Here is a 10,926-nt window from a genome sequence, read left to right on the forward strand (position 1 = left end):
ATCTATTAATTTATTCCAATCAATCAGTGTTGATTGTCTGCTACCTGCCAGGCATTGTACCAGACTCCAGGATTAACAAGACAAAGCAAACACCCTGCCCTCCAGGAACTTGCATTTTAATGAGGTCATTGGTTTCTAGTAGCCCTAATTTCTAGCAAGTTCTTGGCAACTTTTTTTTTTTTTTTTAATGTTCTAGCAGCTCCCGTTCTAGTTCTGACCTCTGTTGAGTCTCGTCACCTCTGGGAGATGACATCCCACCTGGACGTTTTGAAATCTTTGTCCCAGGCTGCCTCAGTTCAAGCCCTTATCTTAACCTCTCTGCCTCAGTTTTCTCATTTGTAAAATGGGCATAATAATGCCAAACTTATAGAGTAATTGTGAGGATTAAATGAGCTGATGCATGTGTTTATATAGTAGCTGGTGCACAGGAACTGCTCGGTGAATATTAGCTGTTAGTATTGTAAACCTTGTTCATAAAAGCAGAGGTGGTTATATGGTTTATACCAAGGACCGAACTCCTTGGCAAAGCCCCTCTATCTAGAAGGCTCAGCAACCCCCAGATCTCAGGATTGATTTGGTGACTGAAACTCAGATAAGTGACCCTGGAAGAGGGTGGCTCATGGGCCAGAACTCTGAGCGCGGATTAGATGGAGCCATTGCCCACCTGTCCCTGCCTGGGACTTGCAGACGGTCTCCAAGCAGCAGAGCTTTCTAGACATGCACAGACGGAAGGGACCTCAGGCCTCAGCTACCACAGTCCTCCAGCTGGGAAATCCATGCTTGACAGGCCATCCTCAAGCCCGTACTTGCATTTTTTTCAGACTTGGGCATTTGCTACCTCTGTTTCCAAACAACATACTTGTACTGAGCCAAAGTTATGTGTTTATGATTTGTTTTATGTTTCTTGTTTGTTTTGTTTTGAAGTAGGCTTCACATCCGGCACAGAGCCCAATGCGGGGCTTGGACCCTGAGATCAAGACCTGAGCTGAGATCAAGAGTCAGACGCTTAACCGACTGAGCCACCCAGGCGCCCCTGTGTTTTTGTTTTTAAACTTAGAGTCCAGAATTGTGGCATTGGGACGGCACTTCAGGAACTATTCAGTTTTATCACCTGGGCTTACCCAGTGTCCTAAGTGATCAATCTCATGCAGAACTAATTCAATAGTAGATCAGATAGGGAACAGCTCTGTTCCAAGATGAGTCAGCTGTGACAAGCCGTGGAAGAGTGCCCTACGCATGCCACCAGGAAGATAGCTTTGTGACAGACATCGCTCTCAAGTTATGTACCAAGTGTTAGGACAGCCTGGAGGGGGAGGGCAGACTCAGACTCACTCCCAGGTTTGGGTCCCAGTTTCCTGCTTTATGTGTGACCCAGGGCACACCACATCATCTCCCCCGCCCCCCAATCCCCAGCCTCAGTTTCCCCGTCTGTAAAATGGTAGTGATCTACCCCACAGAATAGTTGTGGGGATGAACTATAAATTCAGTACAGTCTCTAGCACTTAATAGGTGCTTAAAAAAATTAAAAAGGCCCTAAATGTACATTTAAAGTGAGAATGAGGGAGGTTGTCAGCTGAGAGTCCCCTGAGGAGGTGACATTTAGGGCTCTGCCGGCAGGGTCTGGGACTGGTAAGTCCCGGCTGTGGCCCACCCGCCTCCTGCTCTGAGACTCAAGCCTCCGAGCTTTCTGGCTCTTTCAGATTCCTGGGGAGCACAAGTCCCATCCTGGCATGGGGGGGGGGGGTGCCCTCGAGAAGGGACAAAATCACACAGTTGCTCAGATTTCCAGACATTGTTGCTTTTTTTTTTTTTTTAAGCGTCCTGTTTTAAATTGCTTTGTTTTCCGAGGGTCATATGACCGCTCCCCCTCCACCCCCGCTGGCCTGGGGCGGGCGCGGCGCGGGTGTTGCAACGTCGGGCCGAATGTGGGGATCAGCTGCTGGCCGCCACGTGACCCGTCCGGGCGATAAATGGACGGCGCGGCGCGGCTCGGCACAGTCGCCCTCGGCACAGTCGCCTTCGCCACTCCTCCCGCACGTCCCGAGACGTCGGAGCCAGCACCCAGCACCCAGCACCGCAGCCAGCACCGAGCGCCGGCCGGATGGAGCGCCCGCAGCCCGACAGGCAAGTGAGGGGCGCGGGGCCGGGGACCGGCCTCTCCCCGGCGGGCAGCCCCTGCCCTGCCGCCCAGCTCTGGTCTCCAGTCCCTCCCCGAGACAGAGCCGGGAAGCCACATCGCTCACTCCCTTGGGTTTCCCATTAAGGAGAAGCTGGGTTTCAGTCTCGTCCGGTGGGCCAGTTAGAGGGATAAAAGGTGGCTTACCTGGCTGGCTCCCCGGCCCGGGCTGGGGGACCAGATGGCTGTGACCCTAAGGTATCCCAACTTTTTTTTTTCTTTTTTTTGTATTGGACTTTTGAATGACCTTGGAGGTGCTCTCTGCTTAAATCTAGGATCCCTGGGGCTGCCCAGGCTGGGTGGCAGTGGCTGGTTCTCTTACCAGAGCCCCCTGGTGGCCATGTCCTTGTCTTACTAGTTGTCCGGCACTTGAACGAAAACACCACTATGGCTTTCCTGGCCCCATTTTACAGATGAGGACTTCACAGACCAGGGAGGCAACAAGCCCAAGGTCCCCTTGGCTAGCAGGTGTCTGAGCTGGGATTTGAACCACCGTCTGTCCGCCTCCCAGTCTGGCTCCTTCCCTTCTCCCAGGAGTTCAATGAACATTTACAGAACAGGGGGTGATGTTTCTGGAAGGGGGGGGTGCGGGAGAGAAAGGAGAAATGACAGTTCTGCGGGAAGTGGATACAGACATATGGCAGAAATACTCCCAGAAAGGGATTCTTTTGAGTAACGCAGAGTTTCACAGGCTTTTTAAACCAAGCACTTTTATGATGCATGTAACATTTATTTTTTATTTAAAAAAAAATTTTTTTTTTAACATTTATTTATTTTTGAGACAGAGAGAGACAGAGTATGAACAGGGGAGGGGCAGAGAGAGAGGGAGACACAGAATCTGAAATGGGCTCCAGGCTCTGAGCTGTCAGCACAGAGCCCGACGCGGGGCTCGAACTCACGGACCGTGAGATCATGACCTGAGCCGAAGTCGGATGCTTAACCGACCGAGCCACCCAGGCGCCCCATTTTTTTTTTTTTTTGATGCGCGTAACATTTTAAGAGATTTGTATCTGAAACGTCAACAAAACAATTGAATTAAATCTTGGGTCCAAAGCCAATGCAAGCAGTGATGATGTAGAATATGAATGTTCATATTTTTGGGGGCCACTTCTCCCCGGGCATTGCAAACCGCACCCCCCCTTTTCGCCAATAACTTGGTATCAGGGTTTCCCAGTCGGTTGTAGGACCTGAAGCGCGTTGATGGGGCTGTTTGGAAGGCAGTTGGGAAGGAAGGTGGCCTATGTATTAGATGGCAGATTGGAGCGATTTCTGCAGAGGAGTCTGATCGCTCTCTGAGGCCTGCTGAGAGGCAGATGGCAGGCTCAGAAGCTCAGCGTGGGGATGAACCCTGCTCAGAGCCACTCTTATTCACCCTCCCCCTCTCTCCCTCCCTCCCCCCTCCCCTCTGCAGCATGCCCCAGGATTTGTCAGAGGCCCTGAAGGAGGCCACCAAGGAGGTGCACGTCCAGGCAGAGAATGCCGAGTTCATGAAGAACTTTCAGAAGGGCCAGGTGACCCGGAAAGGATTTAAGGTATGTGGCCTGGTGGGGACCAGCCCTGGTGGAGGGTATGACAGGGGTGTGTGTGTGTCCAAGGCACCCAGGCCAGTGGTTTAAGTGGAAATTCGGCCCAGGGATGCCGAGGGACCAGATGGGCGTGTTCAAGGGAATCATTTTGCAGATGATACCACTGAGGCTTAAAGAGGGGAAGTGACCTGCGCAAGGTCACACAGCAAATTCCCAACCTGTGACGGTAGTGCTGTGGAGGGGCAGGGGCCCTAGTGCCATCAACTGAGCACCTCCTCTGTGCTGGGCATTTTACAGTTTCTTATTCTGTGCCTCCCCTCTGGGTAAGGAAGATGAGGAAGGGAAGGTTCAGAGAGGTGAAGTAGCTAACAGAAGGTCACACAGCCAGTAAGTAAACGGGAAAGGCTGAAATCAAACCAAGGCTTGGTCGAACTTCAGACCTTGTGCTCGTGACGTAATTCTGATCTGCCTCTGAAGGCAAGGGGCAGCATGGGTTCGAGCCCGACCACGACCATTTCCTAATAAGATTAATCCTAATAAGGATAATCCTAATAAGATTGTGGGGACCTCCTCTATGAAGTGGGGTTCCAACACAGTGTCTTCTTTTTTTTTTAATGTTCATTTATTTTTGAGAGAGAGGGACAGAGTGTGAGGAGGTGAGGGGTAGAGAGAGAGGGAGACACAGAATCCGAAGCAGGCTCCAGGCTCTGAGCTGTCAGCACAGAGCCCGACGCGGGGCTCGAACTCACGGACTGTGAGATCACGACCTGAGCCGAAGTCGGACGCTTAACCGACTGAGCCACCCAGGTGCCCCCTCAACACAGAGTCTTCTTAAGCACCCGCTTCATGTGAGGCACTGATTTTCCCAGCACCGCTGTGGAATTCATGCGAATAAAAGGCAAGCACTCCAAGGGTCAGGCAGGTGTCTGGTGATCAGACCTCAGCGTGAGGAAAGGCTTATTCAGCTTGAACAGAGGGGGTCGAGCAGGTGTATCCCCCCTGCTCCTGACACCCCGCCCTTTTGCAATCGGCACCCTCCCCCCGCTTCCAGCCCAAGAGATGCTGCAGTGACATGTGACATGTCAGTTCCAGGAGGCGTGACACACACCCAGTTGGTGTACTGTAGCTGGGGACAGCGGGAGCCGCGGAGGTGACTGCTGGAGTATCCCATAGCCAACCACTGGGACTTTGGATCTTGCGTCTGAGCCTCTGAGTTCAAAGTGGGCACAAAGATCCATGAGAGAACCCATGCTCGCGGAGGTGATGCCGATGGTGGTGACGTTTATCGCCACAGCCTCTTAACCGAGGGCCAAGGGCCAGGCTGTGCCTAGTACTTTACCTGTGTCACCCTGCTTGACTCTCCCATCAGTCCCCTTTAGTACATGCTTGTCCCCTTTGGCAGGGGAGGGGACCAAGGCTTGACTTGACAGTCACTCAGACCTCAAATCGCCAAGAGAGGGCGAGCGGCTTACCCAAGGTCACACAGCTGAGGACCGGCCGAGCAGAGGTTAGAACGAGGTCGGTCACACTCGATAGCCCAGGCTGCTTTGTATCAGAAAGCTGCCTGGATTTCTGCCCTGTTGAGAAAGGAGGCTGCCATGAAGGTTTGCGGCTTACAAATAACTTGGAAACCTCAACCAGAGCATCTTTGTTCTCCTTCAGACTCAAGCTTAGAGTATTAACGTGTAATGGCAGTTCCCCAAGCCAAGGTGGACCGGGCCGGTCCCCCTAGACTAGACCAACATCTAGAGGTGTGGGGTTCGGAGTGCGTTTCCAGGGAGAATCGGCCCGCAGATAGTTACCCAGAGGTCAAAGTCCAGAGGCGCCGGGAGTCGCCAGTAAGCACTTTCATTCAGGTCCTCCCTTGCTCTAGAGCTGTGCTGGTTCCCTAGCAACGCCTGGGCCTGACTTCAGTTTCATCTCTTACTAGCTGTGAGACCTCGGTTTCCTCCCCTCTCTGAGCCTCCGTTTCCCTTTCTGTAAAGTGGGGACAGCAGCTCCTCTGTTCATAGGGACTAAGTTAGGCTGCGTGTTCATCCCATGGAATAAAAGGCTTTAGGCTCAGCAGGTGCATGATCGAATTCTCTGGCTGCTGTGTAGAGAGGATTTGTGGGGTGGGGGGGCAGCAAGAGGCGGGAGCCCAGCCTGGGGAGGTCGTGAGGGTCTCCCCGGGGCAGTGGGGGGAGGGGCCGGATGGGGTTCTTCCGCGAGGCTGGCAGCCTGACCTGCTCGCTCCGGTTTCAGCTGGTGATGGCCTCCCTGTACCACATCTACGTGGCTCTGGAGGAAGAGATCGAGCGCAACAAGGAGAACCCCGTCTATGCCCCCCTCTACTTCCCCGAAGAGCTGCACCGCAGGGCCGCCCTGGAGCGGGACATGGCCTTCTGGTACGGGCCCCGCTGGGAGGACGCCATCCCCTACACGCAGGCCACCAGGCGCTACGTGCGGCGGCTCCACGAGGTGGGGCGCAAGGAGCCGGAGCTGCTGGTGGCCCACGCCTACACCCGCTACCTCGGCGATCTGTCTGGGGGCCAGGTCCTCAAGAAGATTGCTCAGAAGGCCCTGGACCTGCCCAGCTCCGGGGAGGGCGTGGACTTCTTCACCTTCCCCAACGTCGCCAGCGCCACCAAGTTCAAGCAGCTGTACCGCTCCCGTATGAACACTCTGGAGATGACCCCCGAGGTCAGGCAGAGGGTCATCGAAGAGGCCAAGGCTGCGTTCCTGCTCAACATTCAGGTGAGGAGCTGGCTGGCAGCACAGGGTGGCCACTGTCTCCCCTCGCTGCTCCTGTGGGGACATCGCTCCTACACAGGGGGCGTGGGCTGTGGGTCATGGTTAAAGGCATGGTTAGGGAGTCAGGCTCCTAGTTCTGCCACTTCCTAGCCAGGTGATCTTTTTTTTAATGTTTTTATTTATTTATTTTTGAGAGAGAGAGAGGAGAGAGTGGGAGAACACAAGCAGGGGAGGGGCAGAGACAGAGAGAGAGAGAGAGAGAGAGAGACAGAATCCAAAGCAGGCTCCAGGCTCTGAGCTGTCAGCGTAGAGCCCGATGGGGGGGGGCTCGAACCTGTGAGCTGCGAGATCTTGACCTGAGCTGAAGTCGGACGCTTAACTGACTGTCCACACAGGCGCCCCACTAGCTGGGTGATCTTACCTCAGTTTCCCCATCTGTAAAACGAGGATGTAACAGCGCCTGCCTCTTAAGAGTTGTTGTGAGAGTCAAGTGAGTTTATACCAATCAAGTCCCAATGGCAGGGCCTGGCACAGGGCCAGCCTTCTCACGGTTGGTTCGTGGTCTCTCAGGGTGTGAGAGGCACAGTTGTAGCACTCTGTGGCAACACCGTGCGACAACATAGACTTGTGTGTGGCCGGGTTGGCATTGCAGGGGTCACAGGTGTGGCCGGCAAGGCAGGATGCAAGTTTCTAGCATTGCCTCAAACCCAAGGGGAGCCTGGGCTTTGAGCAAGACCTTGAAGGATGACTGGGCGGAGCTGAGGGTGAGGTTCCTTCTAACCCGGAAGTTGTAGAATCCTATAGCTCTCCCCTCCTCCTGGGGGCGCTGTGGGGACTGGGGTCTTAGCTCATGCCTTCCTGGGCCCCTTGGTTCCCAGCATGGCACCCAGCACCTGTTAGGGAACACCGTCCCTCCCTTGCAGTCCCCTGACTGATGACAAGGGCAAGCGGACCTGGTCAAGCCTCCCAGAAGGCTCTGTGTCTTTCGGAGGGGTTCAGAAAAACCCCTCCAGGGGCTTTGGAGCTGCTGGAAGCCTGGCTCTTGCTGCCTGACCTCTGGGTCAGCCTCGGTCCAGGTGCCTCCCCTGCAAAGCCTGGCTAATGAGCATCACGAAACACACAGACCAAGGCTGAGTGGCGCAGGGGGCAGCTGGGTGAGGACAGCGGGCTGCAGGAGCCACATACACTGGGTACCGCTCGCGGAATAAGACTTGGCCCAGGGACACGGGACAAGAGCACGAACAGCCCCAGTGAACCCTGACGTCAGGATGCTGGTTACTGGGAGCATTTGGGGAAGAGCAGGCAGGCGGTTCTAACGTACTCGTCACCTGTGATGTCACTGAGACGGGCTGTGTGTCTTCTGTCTCTCAGCTGTTTGAGGAGCTGCAGGAGCTGCTGGGCCAGGACGCCGAGGACCAGAGCCCCTCGCAGGCACCGGGGCTGCGCCGGCGGGTCGGCAGCGGGGCGCGAGGTGAGGGTCCCCCCGGGGATGGCCGCTGTGGGAGGGGCGCGGGGCCCAGCCGCGTGTCTCGGGCGCCGCTTGGCTGCCCCGTCTTCCGAGTGTTCCGAGTGACAAGTGGGGCGCAGGCACAGGGCAGCAGCCTTCACAGTGAGGCTCGGGGCCAGCCCTGCAGCCTCTCCACACCTGTTTTCCCATCTCTGAAATCAAAGGCGGTCGATTGGTTCTCGTTCACTGTCACCCCCGCCCCCCGCCCCTTTCATGGTTTCTGAGTGGAGACCCCCTGATGGGGGGCAGGGTTCTGGAAGTGGTTCTAGCAGTTACCCTGCCGTGGGACCCCGGGGAGGCACGGAACCCCTCGGTCTTCTTGCGTGGCAGTCCTGAGAGAACATCTGGAAAACTTCCAGAAAGACCAAAGTGCTCCACGAAATGTACCCTCATCGAGCCCGACACGGGGGTGGGCAAGATTGTGGTTTTGGGGGGGGGGGTGAACAGAGAAGTGAAGGCCAGCCCCCTGCTTGGCGGGTTACTGTAGGCCTTGCCCCTCGAGCCACCAGCCTACCCCACCCGCCCTGTGGCTTTCCCACCTGTGCCAGGACCCTGTGGAGCCCTCTGTTGGTGGAACCGCGCCTGGGGACATGGGAATGAGGCCAGTCCTGATGGGATTGGCTAGCTGGTGTGCGGGGAGGGGGGTCGTTACCCTAACACAGCAGTTCTCAAAGTGGGGTTCCCCGGAGTACCCCTGGAGGATGTGTCCTCACCATGCGGGCTGGCTGAAATGGAAGAGCGGACAGCTGGGAGAAGGAGGAAGCTCCCGGTCTTTGGAGATAACCGAGCAGTGGCCAGAGGGCTCTCTGTCTGCTCTAGCAGACACTGAGCAGGAACTGTACTAGAGGCTGCCGAGACCCTTTGGCTGTGTTTTTCTGTGACACCCCATACTCCCACCCGTGTCCACCTGTTGGTGACGTTGCCCCCTTTCTCTCTCTCAGATGCTGCTCTCACGGAGACTCCCAGAGGGAAGCCCCAGCCGAACCTTCTCTCCCAGGCGCCGCTCCTCCGATGGGTCCTTACCCTCAGTTTTGTGGTGGCAACGGTTGCTGTGGGGCTTTATGTCATGTGATTGCAAGGGTGCTGGCCCCTCAGGCTGTGAACTCTGTCCCACCGAGGGCCCTCTTTCTGGAGAGGGCACGTCTCTTGGCTGGCTTCCTTACTGTAGGCAAGGGGGGCTGTCTGGGTCCCCCGCCTGCCCTGTCCCTGCGTCCCTCTCTCTCTGGAAAGGGAGGAAGAGCCTGCGGCATCTTCCCCAACCGAAAGCACATCCAACTCAATGACTTGCACTTCCAAACTGGGATGAGGGGTCCTGCCTGGACCCTCAGCAGCCCCCGTTCCTGCAGCAGAGCCCAGAAGACATGGCCAGAAGTGGCAGCTGTCTTGAACCTCCCCATGCCCCGAGTTCGCGGTCTCCTTGACACGCCATGACCGCTTGCCCCGTGGGCCATGGCAATTTTTATACAAACGTGCAAAGATGTTGTGTCTTGTATTTGTCTTGTTTTTGTCGGAGCCACTTTGTGTTCCTGGCTCAATGTGAACTGTGGTATTTTGTTGTGTTCTGTTTTTATAGCGGGGGTGGGGTGAGTTTGGGTGGGGGGGTGGGGAGGGAGGTGTTTTAACGACACTGTGGCCTTGGTCGCTAACTTTTGTGTGAAATAATAAACTACATTGCCTGATAGTAACTTGAAGTGTTTTTCTTGGGCGCTGTTACCCTTGGGGAGCTGACCTTTCCCCCACTTGTTTCTTGAATGCCTGGTGGGGAGAAGGGGCGAAGGTGGGGGTGGAAGGAACCAGTTTCGGATGTTGGTCTCCGGTGTGGGAATGTGCGGGGCAAGCTTTTGGGCAGTGGGCGTGTGCAGCTTTGTGCAGAACCTTGTTGGACGCAGGACTGCTTTACTGAGGATGACATTGCCCTGTTAGGCGGCAACGAGCAGCTTATGGGATAAAATTTATCTAGTCGATACAGTGAATCTTTGGGACTACAGTGAGATGTGACACTGCTATGGAGCACGGCTGTGGACGTTCGTTATTAACCTCTGTGGGGCTCAGTCCTGTCATCTGCAACACGAATGCGGTGAGACCCACATCACCTGCCTGTCTGGAGAAGCAAACGAGAGGCGTGTAAAATGTCAACATCGCCCAACGTCAGCTCCTATTTTGAAAGGAGGGTGATCCGGGTTTTGTGATTTGGGCTAAGTGATTTTTGTGTCACCCCACCTGTCATCTCGTTTAATCCTCGCAGCAAACCTGCGCAGGGTGCTCTGGGGGTCAGGAAGGATTTAAGCCAAGTCTGTCCAGCTCTAAAGCCCCGATTTTTTCTCCCTAAGTCATGAGAGCCACTGAAATATTAATAGTGCAGCTTCCCAATTTGGGAAAGTGAAAAGCCCTCGCTTAAGGTGTAGTTGAGAAAGCAGGGGACAAAGTGTTTCCTTGTACCACTAGCACGTGATGACGGGGGAGTTTGGAGAACTTTGTCCTGGCTTTGTCACTAAGTTTGGAACCTTGGACGAGGCACTTGGTCTCCTTTTGTTCACTGGCAAAATGAAAGTGATACAACTACCTTCCGCAGCTGGTGGAGGGGCCAGGGGTGTCTAAACACCCATCTGTGGACAGTGCTGTCAGAATCACCCCAGGGGATCTTGGGTCCCGAGAGGTTCTGATTCCAGAATCCTGTTTTGTGAAAAGCTGAGAGAGTCCAAAGTGCAATCAGGTCCAGGAGCCACTGATTACGATGACATTATGTTTGCAAAGAGTAGGCATCCAAATAGCGGCTGTAGATCTTCCCACCATAGGCCTCGCTTCCAGTTTTCTGTGAAAGGGACGTCAATATTCCTTATTTGTAGTGAAAAGGGAAAAGAGGGAGGGGACAGACAGGGAAACAAACCATCTTGATTCTACTAACAGGAAAAGGGCTGAATAATCTGTATTCTATTCATACTATGGAGAATTATGAGCTGTTAAGTAGAATGAGTTCAGGGGCA

At 54.8% G+C, this 10,926-nt stretch overlaps 1 protein-coding gene across 1 annotated transcript; it reads left to right on the forward strand.

Moving 5' to 3' along the window:
• The first annotated feature begins 1,980 nt into the window (after nt 1–1,980).
• Nucleotides 1,981–9,545, forward strand: HMOX1 (heme oxygenase 1). The gene is made up of 5 exons (XM_060656492.3): nt 1,981–2,124; nt 3,588–3,708; nt 5,947–6,438; nt 7,807–7,906; nt 8,884–9,545. The coding sequence occupies exons 1-5, from the start codon at nt 2,102–2,104 to the stop codon at nt 9,012–9,014; spliced, it is 867 nt and encodes a 288-aa protein (XP_060512475.1). The 5' UTR covers nt 1,981–2,101; the 3' UTR covers nt 9,015–9,545.
• Nucleotides 9,546–10,926: the final 1,381 nt, after the last annotated feature.

Source organism: Panthera onca, chromosome B4, assembly GCF_046562875.1.
Source record: "Panthera onca isolate mPanOnc1 chromosome B4, mPanOnc1 haplotype 2, whole genome shotgun sequence".
In the NCBI taxonomy this organism is placed as follows: Eukaryota; Metazoa; Chordata; class Mammalia; order Carnivora; family Felidae; genus Panthera; species Panthera onca.

What these genes read in the sequence shown, in the direction of transcription:
- HMOX1 (XM_060656492.3), top strand. Translation starts at nt 2,102, where the DNA reads ATGGAGCGCCCGCAGCCCGACAG. An exon ending in GAGCGCCCGCAGCCCGACAG is followed by an intron (nt 2,125 to 3,587) that starts GCAAGTGAGGGG and finishes TCCCCTCTGCAG; the next exon opens with CATGCCCCAGGATTTGTCAG. An exon ending in TGACCCGGAAAGGATTTAAG is followed by an intron (nt 3,709 to 5,946) that starts GTATGTGGCCTG and finishes CTCCGGTTTCAG; the next exon opens with CTGGTGATGGCCTCCCTGTA.